The sequence below is a fragment of the Berghia stephanieae genome, chromosome 2, assembly GCF_034508935.2.
Source record: "Berghia stephanieae isolate SIO BIC M18660-M18661 chromosome 2, UCSD_Bste_1.3, whole genome shotgun sequence".
Lineage (NCBI taxonomy): Eukaryota > Metazoa > Mollusca > Gastropoda > Nudibranchia > Aeolidiidae > Berghia > Berghia stephanieae.
In genome coordinates, this window is record NC_088361.1 from 128,633,818 (window position 1) to 128,653,337 (window position 19,520).

The window sequence follows — 19,520 nt, forward strand, 5'->3', positions numbered from 1 at the left end:
GTTTCCTCTGAGGAAGCCAAAAGTAAAATTTGCTTTTTTGCATGTTGTTGTATGTGTCTGAAACATGATCTTTCCGAGTTAGTGTGTTAGTTATTGTTACTACTAGATATTTCGCCTTGCTCACTTCTTCTAGTGTGGTGTTATGTATTGTCTAATTTGAATGTGTGTGATTGTCCTGTTGTTTGTGAATTTTAGAACCTGGAACTGAGGATAGAATTCGGTGTTATTTCCTCTCCTATCCCTGGTCCTTGCTCTATTCACTATAACGCAAAACACAATAGCATCATAACCATTCATTAAGCCCTACCACCACCGTCGTCATCACCATCATCTATCTATCTATCTATCTATCTATCTATCTATCTATCTATCTATCTATCTATCTATCTATCTATCTATCTATCTATCTATCTATCTATCTATCTATCTATCTATCTATCTATCTATCTATCTATCTATCTATCTATCTATCTATCTATCTATCTATCTATCTATCTATCTATCTATCTATCTATCTATCTATCTATCTATCTATCTATCTATCTATCTATCTATCTATCTATCTATCTATGCGCGCGTGAATGTGTGGGCATGGGTGTCTGAATCAGGCGGGGATATTCCCAAACGCCGTTATCACACTTATTATTCAACACATCAAATGAACGGAAGTCATAAACAATGGTCATGATATCACCTTTAATAAATACCTGGAGAGGGTAAAAAAAAAAAAAAAAGATAAAATATTGTCGTAAAGATTGAAAAAAAAAGACCACCCAAAAATTGCACCATTTCAGAGCATTAGGAAGAATAAGGAACTTTCTCAGAAATGTGATGGATGCCCCAAGGACAAGGGAATATGAAGTGATTATGGTCGTCATCTGGTTGTCCCTTTTGATTGGTAACATTTGACCATGATGTGCTAGCAAATTCATCGCATTTTAATTTTTAGACCAAAAAAAAAGTCTGAAGTCTTTATTGGTAATTTCATATACAGTACCTAGGTCTGAGGTAAGTCCTCGTGTGTTTACCTGAGATGGAATTATTTTCTCCATTAAAAACAAATACAACAAACAATAAACAACAAACAAACAAAAATTACCTGAAAACATCTTTAAAGGCTCAAGATTCAGATATGGGATACTTCCGTAGTTTCACAGTTTCACAGCACTTATATTATAATATTACTTAATCTTTTAACCATTGTGTACTTTCAATTAGTTGCAATGCTCAATAAATATTACTATTTAAGACAAGTTTCATTTTTATAACTGGTATGATTTTTATTATTTTAAAAACAATTAGCTGAGACGGTTGTCGTTTACGACGTGAAAAAAAAAATGCTGTGTAATTGTTTCACTTGTTACGGTGAAAAAATTGCCTTCCTAAAATAATCGTTCACGCCTTGATATCCACAGGTTCCTTTTTTACATGACTTACCACATCTAAACATTAATATGCTGGGTGCAAATAAGCTGCTAATATTTAATTTTATAGTTTTAAAAAATAGTTAAATTAATATATAAAATAAAACCCTGGGTTAGATTTATTTGTTTTATTGAGAATAATGAATATTGCAGTGTTGTAAAATGCGAAATGCAAGAGTTCAAATTTTTCATCATTTATGCAACTTTAACATGACTTTTTCAAATATTATTATGATTGCTGTCATCCCATTTTTATTCATCCCAACATAATACCGGATTAATGTGATGAGTCAAATTAAGTATATATAAAGGAAAAATGAATTATTTCCTTTGTGCATAACATTCCAGCTGGTACAACCTATATTCAAAAGCATCTCAGTCGTCGTTATCAATTTCTCATCGGTGCAAGGCAGTTATGGATTCCGTGCCTCGTTTTCAAGTGGATGTTTACTATGCTAGACGCCACCAAGATAGAAAAGGACATATAGTAGGTATGGCATTTAACCAATTTGAAAAAAAAATTAATTAATTAATTAATTAATTTTTTAAAAAAATTTAAAAAAAAAAAAATATATATTATATATATATATATATATATATAAAATATAATTAATTTATTTATTTATGAGTATAATATATTTTATATATATATATATATATATATATATATATATATATATATATGTTCAGTGAGCATTACTCATAAACGTGGATGGCAAAAAAACAATAACAAAGACCTGAGTGACGTCATCTTCGAACTATCTATACATGTGTGTGTGTGTGTGTGTGTGTGTGTGTGTGTGTGTTGGAATGTGGTTGCGTGGAAGAAAAAAAAAAGGGGGGGGGTGTCCATCAAGTAGAGAAATTCCTGAGCAAGGGGGGGGGGGGGTTGCTAGGAACTGTCAGATTGGCATCTTTCAGCAAATCGTGGCATTCATAGTGATATAATTCACTTGATCACATGACGGCATTCGGATTTACAGAAATTTTAAACAAGTTTCACCGATTAACAACATCAACTAATATAGATAGATAGATAGATAGATAGATAGATAGATAGATAGATAGATAGATAGATAGATAGATAGATAGATAGATAGATAGATAGATAGATAGATAGATAGATGATAGTGAAGTGAGTAGATAGATAGATAGTAGATAGATAGATAGATAGTAGATAGATGATGATAGATAGATAGAGATAGATAGATAGATAGAGTAGTAGATAGAAGATAGAAGATAGTTGATAGCATAGATAGATAGAGTGATAGTGTAGATAGATAGATGATAGATAGTAGATAGATTAGATGATAGAATATAGATAGTAGTAGATAATAGTAGATAGATATAGTAGATAGATAGATAGATAGATAGAGATGTAGATATATTTTAATATTACCACAATGTCTCAACATTGTGTAATATTAAATATAATTCGCTCCATTGCTAATGTCGAACATTCGTACTTTTGTACCCAACACGATTCAATAGATAGATGATATAGATAGATAGATAGATAGATAGATAGATAGATAGATAGATAGATAGATAGATAGATAGATAGATAGATAGATAGATAGATAGATAGATAGATTGTTGCTTGTTTTGGTGAGTTATTGGACTTCATATTGCTGATAGATACAATGGTAGAGCACTCGCTTCATTTCATAGACAAAGGGACACATAGGTTTCGAATTCAGTCAAGAACCCACCCCCCACTCCACATATTGCTCTTATATCCATCCAGCAGTGGTTGTGTAGCTGGGTGAGTTAGATATGGTGGAAAGTACTTTATTGGAATTGTACTTTTATAACCAATTAGAAAAAGAAGAAAAAAAGACGTGTTCTTTTCTCACGTTGAGTTATTATTCTTAACAATGATGTTTAAAATATTAATTGCAATTGAATAATGTGTTTTATGACAAAATATTTATATACGGTAAAAACGCCAGCATCCACTAAAAGTGTTCAAAACGCTTCCAATGGGTCCCTAGACAACAGCAACACGTAATGCTTAGAAAGAGACGCCTGTAAACCGATACTACTTTTTTTTTCGGACAGAGACAACGCTGTTAACGGCCAGTTACTCATTGTACATCTGAGTATGGGGAGAGAATGTGCGTTAAGACCCATTTCCAAGGAGTTAAATATGCGCCGCTCAAAGCGGGACTCAAACTCTGAACCTCCAGATCCGAAGACGAGTGACATACCATTAGACCACATAGCCGCAAGGTATGCATAAATAGTTTAAGGTTCATACGAAGATGGTATGAAAATTGGCCTGATTGAGATATCCGAGATCAGATTAGAGCGTTTTAACTCACTCAATCCTAGAGATTTTTGCTACTTTCACAAACTTGGAAAAAAATGATTAAAAATGAGAATGTGCATATATAGTTTTATTCAATTACCATTAACATGTAAAAACTAAAAACATTAGCTTTGATACTACGCCTATAATTTGTCTCAGAAAAATGCAATAAATAGGCATGGGATAAAAGTAACCCTGGTAAACTACGGATATAGTCGGTGTTAGGGTTGAGTGAGTTAAAATGAGACAGATTTCATATTCATTTATATGGTGCGGCTCTGTGGTCTTATGGTATGTTCTCGCCTTCGGGCTGGAAGCTCCCTGGTTCTCCCTGGTACGAATCCCTCACTAGGCGTCGCCGCAGTTCAATCCTTAGAAAAGGCTCTTTACTCACATTCTCTCACCGTACTCAGATGTAAAATGATTACATACCGGTAACAGGCTAGTCTACGTTCCCAGTGTTCTGTTGGTAAGGTGTCGACACATCTTGAAAAGCGGATATTGTGCTATTTTTACTTTCTTTCCAGAAACATTGTCAGCCCAAAGGGTTTCCTCCAATACTTTAACTGATGCGTCCCAATCATTGAAGAGAAGGGGTGGCGGAGATTGCTCAGGTTCATACCCAACCTTAGGTGAGTAAACAGATGTCTAAGTATTCGGATATATATATATATATATATATATATATATATATATATATATATATATATATATTATATATATATTATATTATATGAGTGTTGGTGGGTACTCGTAGGTACGAAAGTGCTCGATAATGATGGTTAGAGCTAATATAAAATATAAGTTGTCACTCACATTCTATGGCCAAAACGTTCGTTTCTGTGGCTTTCGTCGTCCACATCCACGTCTTAACGAACGTCTTGGCCATATAATGTGAGTGACAATTTATATATATATATATATATATATATATATTATATATATATATATATATATATATTATAGTCTGATTGCCATAATTTAGTGAGAACTGATCATCAAAATGGCTGTCTAAAAACAATACCAAAGAGCTGTGTGATGTCATGCGTTTAGCTAAAATACAACATCCGCCAGCCGGATATAATGTACCAACAAACAAAACTATGTGCGACCGTAAACGTTTATGGTCTAAAAACAATAACAAAGTGTTACGTCAACTTCGTTCCTTTTACTTTTATAGCAATTGCTATATTATATCTCTATATATTTCTTATATTTTCAATTAAAAACGATATGCGTTGACTATCTCGTCTTGATACAAATCTATGACCAAAAACAAAACACATAGGAGTTGATAATAAATCATTGTTTACGTCATTAACATTACATCATTAAAGTAGACGAATAACATTAAAGAGATTTTACTCATAATTTGTCTAATAACTACTGTATTACATTTGTGAATTGTTTATTTACACGGCTCGCCAAGATGCTAATTGTTGGGAGGTTTTAATTACGTTGGTAAGAAATATAAAATTTATGAACGTTTCCAATAAATAAATCTAGCGAAATGGATGAGTCGCAATGTATAGTATTATGTATGGTAATGTTTAGTATGCCTTGTCATATAATGTCAAACAGCTTTGTGAGCGTCTGTAAGTTTTAGACCATTAGAAAGAATGGATTCAGTAACTGCCAGTTCATCTCTTATTGATGCTATTCGTTGAGGTAATATATCAACAACATCCGTTTGCCGGATATAACTATCAACACACAATACTGTGTGCTACCTTGAACGTTTATAGTCTGGTTGATGTAATTTAGTGAGAACTAACTGTACGAAAATAGCTGTCTAAAAATAGTAAAGAGATGAATGACGTTAATTTCGTTCCTTCTTTAATATGAACCCAATTGTGCTGCAGATTGTTAGTAGCAAAGCACGCTTACCATTCTGCACGGTGTGAAACGAAAATAAATTTTCACGCGACCTGCAAAGGGAATCTTCTTCTTCTTCTTCGTTCCTCTGATGGACATCTATGGCTGCAGTCCGATATCTGCTATGAAGTCTGTGGTCCGCTTTAGGTCCTCAGCCTCACCATAGAGCTTTGTGTTGAGTGTTGTAGGGGTGACCCAGTGGTTCGAACGTTGCACGTTGTATAACGGGCAATCCATAAGCACATGTAAAGTGGTTTCATGGTCGGTTCCACATGGGCAATAAGGGGTTGTTCCAATACCTAGCTTTGTAAACATATGTCCTCTTAGTCTATTGTGTCCTGTTCGGAGGCGGAATAGAGTGACTTGGCTACTTCGCTGAATGGCATGGATTGGATCCTGCTTGTTGTGTTCTAGGTGTGTGTCATTCCTTTCTTTGTCTATTTTTAGCTTTATTATTTTCTTTTGCTGATGGTAAGTGATTGACGACTTCGGTTGTTCCTTCTGGGCTCCTTCTTTGGCCAGTTGATCGGCAATTTCATTTCCATATATACCTACATGACTTGGAATCCACTGCAGCACAATTTTTCCTGTTTTATCAGATAAGCCCTCAAGGGCCTCCACAGTGTGTGCGGCTTCAGAGTCCTGGTAATTTTCAATAGACCGGAGAGCATCATCAGAGTCTGTCAAGTAAACCACATTTTTCCCGTATATTCTGTGATCTCTGGATAGTTCTTTTGTTGCATTGAGGATGGCTTTTTCTTCAGTTTTAGTACTTGTGCACATTGAACCCCCTGATACAGATATTTTTGTTTCTGTTTTATCTGTCCAGTGTATGAGTGCACCAGCACCTCCATTCATGAGGGGGCCGGAAACTGAGCCATCTGTATAAACTCTTATCCAGTTGGTCATTGGGTATTTTTTATCGATCATCTTTAGGGTTTGAGCATTGTCATTATTGCTTCGAATGTTTTTCTTGTTGATGGTTATGGATTTTTGTTTCTTTTTCCACGGTGGTGGTTTGAGATTTGGGACATTGATTTGGGCAATATCTTCCTTTGGTGTCACTTTATATTCGCTCTCTAGTTTTTGTCCCAAGGCGATGAAGTTTTCCCTTTGAGTCGATTCTCTTTCTTTTCCATTGTACTTGGATGCAGTGGTTGGGATTCCATGAATTTTATCTTTGAGAATTGTGTCACTATTTTTAAATTTCGTTGTTCTTTGAGAGGTTTTATTCCTGTGTGGGTTTCCATCTTGTGAATTGGTGTTGTTTTCATTGCTCCAGTGATCACGCGTAGGCATTGGTTTTGGATTTTTTCAACCTTTTGAAATTGAGCCTGTGAGCACGTTCCCCATGCCGATATGGCATAGTCTATAAGGGAATAAATGAAACATTATGTAGATTATGATGAAACCGGAGAAACCCGATCAATAAATGTTCGTTATGTCTACTGCCGTAATTATATTCATTTTCAACCACAGAAACTACTTTCGAAGACAAGACAGAAACAAACGTGGTGTCTTCTGTCTGCGACACTAAAGCTATTGTGGATGACGCTCAAGTTGACGGTCACGAAAACAACGTTTATGACTCGGAGGTAAGGGAGGAGAGAGACCTTTCCTTTGGGTTCACTGATGGATTGGAGCAAACGGAGACATATCAGAACGAAGAAACCATTTCCAGTTGTAGCTTGAGCTCGGCTAGCTCCTTCAATCTTACCGTCGAAGAGGCCTTATCTGCTCTCATCGGGATGGTCAAATATTTCTCTGTACTCTATATTGGACTTGTTTTCGCTTTGACGCTTTTCAACATAACCATTGTGTTTGAGCCACTCTTTTAGGGATGATGAAATAAATCTAAAATGCCATCTTGTATATGTTTGTTTTCTTTCATATGTTATATCACTTACAAAAGCCACAGGGTCAAACTCATTCTGCAAGCCAGGGTTGGAGGGAGATGCCGAGTACATAAGGCATTTCATTACACTAACACCTGGAGGACAAATGTTTTATTATCATTATCGTTATCATTATTGCCACTACTACTACTACTACTACTACTACTACTACTACTACTACTACTACTACTACTACTACTACTACTACTACTACTACTACTACTACTACTACTACTACTACCAGCGGAGAGTCCGCAATGTTTGTGGACAAATAAAGGCTATTACAGGCACCATCTAATCTAATTATTAGACTACTGTATTGTGGAAATTAACATAGATCGAGACAAATCTTTTGAGTCATCAACGATCCAAATCGGCCCTGTAACATCGGCTGTAAGTGCACGCAAATGAATCTGGTAACAGGGCTATTCCCAACGTCAAATGACCTATCATTATGGGTATCATCATTGTGCCCTAGCAGATTTTATTTTAAAAATCATTTGAGTCAACAGATGAAAGAATTACCCTTAGTTTTCAAAAAGGTTCGCAAGTTACTCGTATATCAATATCAATAATTTTTAGACTGCCAATAATTCTGCGTTCGTTGGCAATTGTTTTTCAAATGAATAAATAAGTAATTGATTAAATAGATAAATAAATCAGATGAGAACAATCAACATACGGACGATTTTGACCACAACGCATTAAGAAAAAAATAATAATCGATACATATGGATCAGTTTAACATTGTTGTAATGGACAAAATTTTGCGCCATTATTTGAGATTACATTACAACAATGAGCCCATAAGGAATTGGGTTATCAGACTTGCAAATAAGTGCACGTCGGCCCCTATTATTATTATTATTATTATTATTATTATTATTATTATTATTATTATTATTATTATTATTATTATTATTATTATTATTATTATTATTATTGACAACAGAAAAAGTGGGTTGTGACTGCAAATATCCATTCATAGGGGGTATAACTCAGAGGCTTTTTAAATGTAAAATTGATTATCTCAGTTGCCGCTCTTAGAATCTGTCTTTATTTCGTCTGCTTCCACTTAGTAGGCTCTCAATCCTTGGCTTTCCCTTGAGATGATAAAATTAAGCCTCTATTTCAGTCACAACACGACGAATTGCGCACCGGTATATATCAAATAATGTACGAAATTATGGACGTTGATTTCCAGTTAATGAAATTACATTATCTTTGTTCCGTTGCCAAACATAAATAAAGTAAAGTGGACAAAAATTTTTATTTTCTGTGTACCACTTTCCCCTTCCGTCTATCTCCGTTGTTTACTGTTTACTTCTGCTGGACCGCTACTTGACTTGACTCAGAAGAGCCGAAAACATAACGGTAAGTATAAGTATTTACTGTTTCTCCTCTCCACTTCAACTTCAAACCTTATAATATGTATTGGCAGTTTCAAAAAATTCACCTATAATTTTAGACCGTAGCCGTAACTACTGCACACCACCACAGTCACACACAGACACTGGACAAGATCACAACAAAGTGCCTCAAGTTCAGTAGTCCAATCAACAATGACAATGTATGAAATGAATGACACCGACCTGAAATTCAGTTTTAGTGTCATTCTCGCGTTTTGTTTTATACATGTTTAACGCCTCCTGACAGAGTCGCAAGTTGTTTATAAATATAATGATAATATTTCTAGACAACTCGATAGCCTGCATCACAATTTGAATCAAAATAAAAGTTTCCAATTCCAATTCGAAACAATCTTTAAACAAGCATTTCATTATCTGCCCATTTTCTGGTCAAGTGATGACTATCAGACTGTGTAGCTAGTTTGAATAATTTGAGTACCAACTTTATTTGTTGTGTTAATCACTGACTACTGACTGTCTCTTGTCTCATGGCCATTCATTGAGAATGTGTCAATGAATGTATGCTCCTCTTTCATATTTTTACGAGTCATTATTCTTTTTAGATATTATTTTATTTTGATTTAGACTGGGTAGCTCAGTTGTTAAAGCATTCAGCTCAGCTGTTTTTCTGCAGTCTCTAGCACTGGCTTCGCTTTGCTACTTAATTTTACGCTGTGATTATCCCCAGACACCTGTCTGGGGATAACAAAAATTGGTTATCCCTAGACACCTATCTGGGGATAACGAATTTTCATTATCCCCAGACGCATAATTGAAACTCCGCTCTTTTAAACAATTATCCACATTTCCAAATGCACATAGAAATAAGGAAAGTTAATAAAATATCAATAAAAACATAAAATTAACCAACATTAAAATCAGTGGTTACTACATATACACAATATGCGTCGACTTCGACGTGGGTGTCATAGCCGAATGGTTTAGTCATCTGCCCTGGAAGTTTGACCAGAATCGACGTTGTGGGTTCGAATCCTGGTAACGTCACTTGTTTTTTTTGGGTTTTTTTTAAGATTCTGTCTTCTTTTTACAGAACGTTGAAAGGATAAATGTCCCATCCATCCTCCCACCACCTCTTTTTTTTAAATTAAACTGTCTCTCTCTCTCTCTCTCTCTCTCTCTCTCTCTCTCTCTCTCTCTCTCTCTCTCTCTCTCTCTCTCTCTCTCTCTCTTGTTTTTTTTTCTAGTTTCTAGCAAATATATTCGTCCCCACTCCGATCTCAAATAGTGTCTAAAATGAATAAATTATTATAAAGCAAACAAACAGAAGTATTCAGAGAGCGACCAAATGGTCAGATAGAGGATAAAAAAAAAACAATAATTGTTTTAAAAATAAAAACAATTTAAGAAATTCATGCTCAGAAACGGAACATTTACATAAAGGTTTAGCAAACAAAAAACTCTAAGGTTTAGGTCAAAATATAAAAAAAAGAAAAAGAGAGATTTCCCTCGGAGCAGGGAATAATAATAATAATAATAATAATAATAATAATAATAATAATAATAATAATAATAATAATAATAATAATAACAATTATAATGATAATAGTAATAATAATAATAATAATAATAATAATAATAATAATAATAATAAAATAATAATAATATAAAATATAATGATAATAGTAATAATAATAATAATAATAATAATAATAATAATAATAATAATAATAATAATAATAATATATAAAAAAATAATAATAGTAATAGTATGATAATAAGAGTATTAATAATAAAAATAATATTATGATAATACTATAATAATGATTATGATGGTAATAGTAATAATAATAACAATTTTTATATTATTATTATTATTATTATTATTATTATTATTATTATTATTATTATTATTATTATCATTTGACCAAACAAAAAAAAAAACAATAATAGATCTAGAGCAAATTAAATAATGAAATAATATTATCGGAGAAATAAAAAATTCACCTGATTAAAAAACTCTTGCTCGGAACTCGGAACAAAAGTGAAAACAATGAACATCACTTGGGAAGAAAGAAAGAAAAAGTAAAAAATAAAAAAAGTGAGTGGGGGGGGGGGGGGGGGGGGGGGGGGTCGCGACTGGCTCGAATCTGTGCAGCTAAAAGGAGTAAAATGAAAGGTGGCCTAACCCACTGAGCTGTCTATCCACACCGCTATCGGTATATCATAAATTCATATATGAGCTAAACATATTTCCACCATTTTTGCTTCCTTGTTTTGGTAGTTATTTTCATCTCTGATTCGAATAAAAATATGTTGTTGGATCTGGTTTTGTGGACGTGTGATACTAAATTGTATTGTCTTGTGCGAAGAAGACAGGAAAATAACAGGTGTCGGTTTTGGGCTTTGGGGCGAACTACACCATGGCCTAGGAATTCGTCCGCGAAATAAAAAAATAATTCCCGGTCATCCCCAAAATTGTGGCCAGAATGAGCAAATTATAGAAACAAGAGATGATCAATAAAGTTAACAGGTAGGTAGGTATTGAAAATTTAAATGGTTGGTGGACTATGAACAGATTTGATGATTAACAACTTTCTTCCTGGTTGAAAATAAAAAGTCGAATTGCCAGTTTGACGTTTTCAGATCAAAGTAGCAAAAGAAATTTCATTGATCCACTTGCTTTAAAATAATTTTTTTTAAAGAGCTGGATTTGACATTTGATCACTATTTACTTTCATCTTGTGTTAAATGTCACTTGATATATTAACTGTTTTGGTACACAACCACTAGTATTTTTTCCAGAATATTTGGTATTTTTCACGCCTAGTTTGGCATTTTGCATAAAATCTTTCTGCCCACTTGCTACATGCGTCTGGGGATAACCAATTTTCGTTATCCCCAGACACCTGTCTGGGGATAACAAAAACTGGTTATCCCCAGACACCTGTCTGGGGATAACGAATTTTCATTATCCCCAGACAGGCGTCTGGGAATAATGACAGCCTTAATTTTATTTAGGTCTAAAATTATTTATTGTTATATTATTTTTATCAATATAAAGGATGGGGGTTCGTGAGGGAGGGGGATTCTTTTTGTATTTCCAATGGGACTTTTGCCCGTCACTGCTAGGAGCTTGTGGAAAGACTTCCTTCAGCTCTCTTGCGTATATACACTCTTTTTGAGATTCAATGGAGTCTGGCTTTTTCAGACCCCTCTGCCTACCCAGCCATGATTGGATAGCTGGGTCTATTAAGTCTGGCAGAAAGTTACAATAGACTAGAAAGCATTCTGTCCAAAGTGATCTAAACAATGGTTTTCATCCTTTTGATTTTATCATATGGTCATTGTAGAGCCATGTAACTGAAGGTTATGGCAGTGTTAAATGGAAGGTAATGATTGTCTTTTCTACCCTTGAACAGGACGCTAGTCTTTCAAAAATAACTTTTCATCAGAGCTGATCGACCCATCTACCAATCATCTTAACAGGGTGGAAATACCCATGGCTGAATTTGAATACTGCTTCTTTGCTTGAAGATCGATGATTCTACCAACTGAGCTTCCTTGACCCATGATTATGTGAAAAAAGAAAGAACCAAAAAATAATTTCCAAACATAAATCAGTGTGTGCGTTATTGTCTCATCACTTGTCTCATATAACAGCAGGGTCGTTGTGTAGAAGTGCAAAATATATATTTTAAAGTTAGTTTGGTTAATAGTGACAGCTGTGCTGTGTTTTGCCCTGGTACACAACTGTTAATTTTCCTGAAGTCGTTTTTTTTCATTGTATACACATTGAGCTTATCCGAAGAAATAAGATAAAACTAAAAGCAAAGCTAAAGCTTCCAAGTTTTGAAATTTGTGATCCTTACCTCCATTGTTGACCTCTTAAATCCATTTTCTGAATTATCTCCATCCCAAATAGTCTGGCAAATTGCTTTTAAATATTATATTAAACAAGAATATAGCTGACCCATTTTATTACTTTCTTCAAATTCTCATCATCAGTTTTTGGTTTTTACATGAAATATGCACAATAAATAGTTTCAAAGAGTAAGGATAGGCAGTACCTTCAAAACTGTTTACAGTAAAATTGCGGTGTAAATGAACTATATAACCTTTTAACCTCTCGACTTATTTGACTCTTCCTCTTTTTTCCCCGAGAATCATTCAGTTTCCACAATTGCCCACTTTGACTTTGATCTGTTCTTTACCTTCTTCTTCGCTGCTTCCCAGACAAGGTTTACTTGTCTGAGGTCCTCATGTTGTGAACTCATCTGTGTATGATTTGAATGTCCAACCCTTTAGGACCCGTGTGGGCCCAGTCAAGGTTTTGATGTGTAATGTTAAAAATGATGAAATTTTTTATTATGCATGAAATCCAAAAACATCAGACTCATCAGCACATAAATTGCATCGGCTATAAATATAAAATAGACACTCAGAAACGAAAACATATATGTATAGAAAAACCCACAAAAATTATCTTCTTTCTCATACCATCTACTATAGTCCAAACAGAATGGAGAGCTTAAAAATAGACACTCTTTATCATGAATGCTGTGTGGTAAGGTGTTCCAATTGTGATCTCACAAGTGCGAGGTAGGCGTTTTGTTTGCATGACGTTGGGGCGTGGCTAAGATTTCGGCGGAGAAACGTGAGGGTGCAGCTTGCCTTTTGGGTTATTTTGTTAATGTGTTTCCCCCATTTCAAGTCTTTTGAGAAGGTGATGCCAAGGTATGGGTGATCGTCGACTTGTTTCAGGACGGTGTTGTTTAATTTGTAGGTCTCATTGTACTTTTTAGCTGTGCTGAGGATGTAGCATTTGTTTGCGTTAAATTTCATTCCCCAATCATTAGCCCACTGTTCGAGACTATTCAAGTCCTCTTGTAGCAATTTTTGATCATTTGCAGATTTTATTGGTTTGTATATTAGACAGTCATCGGCGAATAACCTAATCTGAGATTTTACTCAAAGAGGTAGGTCATTGATGAAACAAAGAAATAGTATGGGTCCTAGAATATTTCCTTCATGGCAACTAATATGTAGTGAGACCACCAACATCAATAGTAACTACCCTGAAGCAGGATCTCTCTTCATATCAGAAATTTCTGAATTCAGATGAGGCCGAATTAATCCATGGAGAACTAAGAAATATTGCAGTACCATCCGTGCAATAGTCACAACAAGATCTTGACAGCCTCAAAACTCTGGCCCAGGACTGTGACCAATGGAAACAGTTAACAACTTGGATGGAGAGAGCAGCTATACTCATCGAGGTTTTTAAAAATCTGTGACTGAATCACACAATTCTCAGCAAGCGTCATTCAGACTATGAGGCTTACTACTACTACTATACAAAGTTCCAATTTCTTTTTCAGTTGCCAAGCATGGCGGCATGTTCCCAGACTTGGGAGGTAGGCATAGCAAACCTGCTTGATGTAGGAAAGTAAATTCCTCCCAATTCACCTTTCTGAAGTTCCATCTGCAGAATGTGAGGGACTTCGTCTTTGTGATTATTGTCACCCCAGCTGTGACAATTACCAACCTATGCTGGCCATGCAAGTCCCCAAAGACTGTCCACTTAACCTGCAGTGGTTTACTGTTCGCAACTTTGTCAGGAGGTTGAGGTCAGGAGTGTACTCCTTTGGCAGGAATCCCTGACGGTGCCCTTTGCAGTAGGACCGTATACTAAGTGTAGATCGTTATTGTTCATCCAAGAACAGAGTTGTGAACCCACTTTAATGCAGTCTCACTCACCCCACTTGTGATGGTGGCTGATGAAGTCTCCCAGACACTTGGCATGATGGCTAACCACGGGAACTGGTTGTGTAGTACATTTCACTGTTTGTAAATGTTGTGCAAATACAACCCACTTATATCCAGGGAAATTCTTTGCACCCCATTGCTATCAGTGCCGCTGTCAATTAGCCTTACCCCACATTGGCCCACTCTATAATGTGAGGCCTGAAATCTGGAAGAGTGTGCCTCTGAATAAAGATGAGTTCTTTGTAATAGGAGACTGTCAACACTATTGCGGACAATAGATTTGAATAAAAGTCCATTTTTGGCCATATTCTGACTCTTGACTCAAAGGGGCAATACTCAAGTCTGTTTGCCAAGCTTGGTGCCGAATGATCTTACTGAGTTTTTACTGAGTTTCTCGCTTACTTCTGGACTTCCTTAATTATTTGGTGAGGGAGCAAACCGGTTCACTATTGAAGATATTCTTTTACCTGTCACCACAAGTGTATGTCCAAGATGGCCTAAGCTGTTTGGACTTGAGTCCGGTCATTTCAATATGCATTTCCAGGTTGCAATGTGAGCTACACTCTTTCTCAAGACAGTCTTCTGCCGATCCGTGGGAAGACCCCGCCCGAGTTATGCCCTTATGTCCTCTTGTCTCAGAGGTGTCTAGTGGTGACATTAGATCTAGGAGATAATTTTCCTTGATGGATGGCCATGCAGGAGAATTCTGCGAGCAATATTTTAATAATACTACTTCAACTACTACTACTACTAATAATAATAATAGTAATAATCATAATCATAATAATCATCATCATAATAATAATACTCATTATAATAATAATAATAATAATAATAATAATAATAATAATAATAATAATAATAATAATAATAATAATAATAATAATAATTATAATAATAATAATGATAATAATAATGGTAATGATAATAATGATAATGATATTAGTAATATTTTATTCATCCCAAAGGAAGGAAATTTGTATACGACGTGCGTGTCCGTAGATAAATAAGTCATGTGGGTAAAAGAAATAAAAAAGCATTCTGATGGTGACGTAAAACACTATAACTATAAATTTACCTATAATATGTAGATAATAGTATTAGTAAAATAAATAACTTTGTAGCATGCTATATAAGATTAGAATAGAGCAATGTTTTTTTTACGTTAAAAACATTAATAATGGGATTGCTGCAGAAGATTTTTCGGGATTTTTTTTTCTTGTATTTTTCCTTCTTGTCTGGCACTATTTCATACATACTTTTTCATAATTTTATGCTGAATATTCCAGATTCCTTGTCCATGGATACGGTTGAAGATATTTTCGAAATCTCTAAAGCAAATATTAAGGGGCGATTGTCATTCTGATTCTGTTCTTCTGTTATACTCAAAAGACTATTACTATTTTTGTCCTGCTGTCCTGAATTTCTATTATGAGCTCTGAATTCCTTGGCATGTACTTAACCGAGCTTCGCTGTAATCAATAACGACACTGGAAATATCAACTGTCATGAATAAGAATAGGAACTGCTCGCATGTTTTGGTCACCTTGTGTGGTTTTGATGTGCCCTTTTTAAGCTTATCAGTACGTGTGGACAGACTACTCCTTTTGTCAGCAAAGGGAAATAACTCATTGATCGAATCAGTCTTATCTTGTCTGCAATTATGAACCTTGTCTTGTCCCTTTGGGGACATCGCGTGCACACACACACACTCTCTCTCTCTCTCTCTCTCTCTCTCTCTCTCTCTCTCTCTCTCTCTCTCTCTCTCTCTCTCTCTCTCCCCCTTTTGTTTTTTTTTCTCTTATAAATATATCGATCTCGTAAGCTAGCCATCTTTGTCTTATTTCTCAGTTAGAATGATTTTAAAAAATCAAGCACATTTAATTTGCATCTTTCCAAGAAAACAATAATTAAGCTATACGTGTCTAATTATCCTTCCAAGCCATATGGCTAAGGGATCCCGAGTTTGTCTCAGTCAATTTGGTGTTAAACGCCCAGTAGCAATTGCTTGTTACTCTTTGGATAGAATGCTGGTCCATTGCAAAGTACTTTTTGCCAGATCTCACTAATCAGCTACTCACTGTTGGGTGGACATAGGGGTCAGAAAGAATATCTCTAGGTATTTATAGGTCATTTTAATTTGAGTTATTAGAAGAATTAAGATAGAGAGATAGAGAGAGAGAGAGAGAGAGAGAGAGAGAGAGAGAGAGAGAGAGAGAGAGAGAGAGAGAGAGGGGGGGGGAGGGAGGCGTTTTGCAATTTTGTATAATTTCGTAATTTCGTTATTAAAAAAAACGATTAATTGATTTATTTATTTATTGATTAATGACTAATTGCTATGTTTAGAATATTTATTTTACGTCTTAGTAGTTTTGTTTTCAGTCTCTTCTGTATGGTGAAAATATTGGCTGCGTTGTCATAGCGACGTCGTATACAAACCACCCGTTGTTGGTGACAATAAGATGGCAAGCGATGGTTCCCATCTGCCATTGATTCCCAGTTCCTGTCATCATTAGATGCGGCATGTTGTTTTGATAAGTTTTTGTTTTAGCGGAAATAGCAAGCGATCCGAGACGCTGTGGTTAGTCTAAGCAAACATTCGCTCTCGTCCAGCAGGACACGGCAATAAGACAAACAATCAAAAGTCGGGTAGGGGATTGATTAAGGGAGGGGTGGTAATTGGGAAAATGTGTTGATCTAGTTCTCGGGAATTTGTCATCCTCCCAAAGGTTTGAACTAATTGAATCACCGGTTCAGCCTTTCGTGGAATTCGATCCTTATTACGTGTCTATAGATTTTAGCGACTTTCTGTTCAGTCAGTAAGCGTTTTACCATCCCAAAATGGGGAGTTCTTATATTTCATCCCCCCCCCCTTTCACACACACACACACACCCCACAATTCTCTCTCTCTCTCTCTCTCTCTCTCTCTCTCTCTCTCTCTCTCTCTCTTTCTTTCTCTCTCTTTCTGTAGCTTGCTTGTTTGTGTTGTTGGTTTGTTTGTATTTTTTAAGGTGACGGGTGTTTATTCTTTTTGGTTTTTGTTTTGGATTTATTTTGTTGTTGCTGCTGTTCTTTTTTTAATACCATTATTTTGAATCCTTTTAGTCACGTTTTAATGGAAATTTAATTGAGGTTCGCAAACCACAAAGAGAAATGTGAGCTGTTTATTTCTTTTCTGTCTCTATCTATCTATCTATCTATCTATCTATCTATCTATCTATCTATCTATCTATCTATCTATCTGACTATCTATCTTTCTTTCAATCTTTCTTTCTGTCTATTTATCTATCTATCTGTCGGTCTGTCCTTCTACTATTACTACTACTACTACTTCTACTACTACTACTACTACTACTACTACTACTACTACTACTACTACTACTACTACTACTACTACTACTACTACTACTACTACTACTATTACTACTACTACTAATACTATTTAGACTATTACTATTATTACTTCTACAGCAACTACTGTCGGTTAAGGCCTGCAAAGTAATCCAGTACAATAGATAGTGATAAACGCATCGAAATTGGTATCATCATGTAAACTTAAAAGTAAGAGGGAAAGTGTGTTAGTGCTCAACAAGGTAGATTGGAAGGGGGGTGAGGGGTTGTCCAGACCAGGGTCTGTTCAATGTCATGACACCCGTGATTGGGGAAATAATAACGACGGCCATGTTAGTGGCGATGAAAACCAGGATGGCTTCCTGCTGGCAGGGTCTTGATTGAACTAATTGCCGGACCACATGACATCGGACAATCACCAATCTTCTTTTGGGGCGGTCAATCGATACGGACGACTGGATTACTCTTTGTCTTTTGTCATCATTGATATGGAGTTGAATGCTCCAATTAGGTGCATCATGAAACCTGTTCCCGTCTTCAATAATGAAAGGACCCTTCTCTGACGCATGCTTCTCGAACAATTCCAGCAAACAATGATACTGTTAAAAATATATAAAAATAGATGCTTTATTCGTTGGGTAGACGGTCAAGCAAACTATAAATATAAATAGTTTCAAACTTATCGATATAAATTCACCAGCCATAATATAAGGAATGATCATCTGGTACAATTACAATTAAAATCGCGAATTATTTTTACGAAATGCTAGTAGTGGTAGGTGGGTTGAGAGGTTCATTTGACGAGCACGCAGTAAGGAGGTTTGAAGTTCGAATATATATATGAAATTCTATATCGTCTCTTTACCAGTCAACTGCCGCACTCTGGAATGACTCGTATTTATTTTTTGTTTTTGATTGGCCAGAAGACAACCTTCAAATATCGACCATTTAAATGACCCTCATCTTGGCAAAAACTGTCAGACCTGGGACCTCGCCTTTTTTAAATATGTGTCTTTCCAGAGTGCGGCAGTTTCCGGTTAAAGACATAAAGCTTGACTAGCTGCGTATTTCAAAACGTGGTTCTTCGAAAGAAAAAGAAAAATCCAATGAGCCATTTTGTAATCATGGGGTGTGTGGTACCCTCTCAACGCCATCTTGACCTTTTGCATGTGGACACTGATGGGCTCTGTGCTTGACAGCCAATTTCCGTAATCCCCTCCAAGTCACGTGATGAAGGGAATTCTGTACCAGTCCTTGCTTTTCTCACCCGCTCCCTTCTGGAAAAAGCTTAATAAACTGATTGAATGCAGGTAGAATATTTTCTTTCAGTACTTGTTGTTTGTTTGTTTTTTTCCTGGCATGTCATCACATGAATTTGTAAATCCCTCTACAGTGCGAATTTTGCAACAGGCTCATTTAAGCTTTACCGGTTTGCTGGAGAAACAATCTGCTCAAACCACAACTTCACCGATTTCAGATTTTTTTAAAATCCTGGTGTTTGTTTTTAAAAGATCATTTCCGGTTTCG

General features: G+C 35.5%; 2 protein-coding genes across 6 annotated transcripts in view; both read left to right on the plus strand.

The window, feature by feature from the left end:
* Nucleotides 1-651: 651 nt before the first annotated feature.
* On the plus strand, nucleotides 652-7,482 carry LOC144966598 (uncharacterized). Its single transcript, XM_078903293.1, has 4 exons — nucleotides 652-1,008; nucleotides 1,773-1,915; nucleotides 4,263-4,367; nucleotides 7,090-7,482. The coding sequence occupies exons 2-4, from the start codon at nucleotides 1,840-1,842 to the stop codon at nucleotides 7,446-7,448; spliced, it is 540 nt and encodes a 179-aa protein (XP_078759419.1). The 5' UTR covers nucleotides 652-1,008; nucleotides 1,773-1,839; the 3' UTR covers nucleotides 7,449-7,482.
* A 1,114-nt stretch (nucleotides 7,483-8,596) lies between these two features.
* LOC144966599 (zinc finger CCCH domain-containing protein 10-like) overlaps nucleotides 8,597-19,520 on the plus strand; it is a 118,069-nt gene continuing 107,145 nt past the window's right edge. For all 5 annotated transcript variants that reach the window (XM_078903294.1, XM_078903298.1, XM_078903299.1 and 2 more), the window contains exon 1: nucleotides 8,597-8,879. The gene's annotated coding sequence lies outside the window, so the exon portion shown is untranslated. The remainder of the gene's footprint in view (nucleotides 8,880-19,520) is intronic.

Bases quoted from the DNA above. Each gene is read 5' to 3' on its own strand.
- LOC144966598 (XM_078903293.1), top strand. From the start codon at position 1,840: ATGGATTCCGTGCCTCGTTTTCAAGTGGATGTTTACTATGCTAGACGC. The intron at 1,916-4,262 runs GTATGGCATTTA...CTTTCTTTCCAG, and splicing joins TAGAAAAGGACATATAGTAG to AAACATTGTCAGCCCAAAGG. The intron at 4,368-7,089 runs GTGAGTAAACAG...TTTCAACCACAG, and splicing joins AGGTTCATACCCAACCTTAG to AAACTACTTTCGAAGACAAG.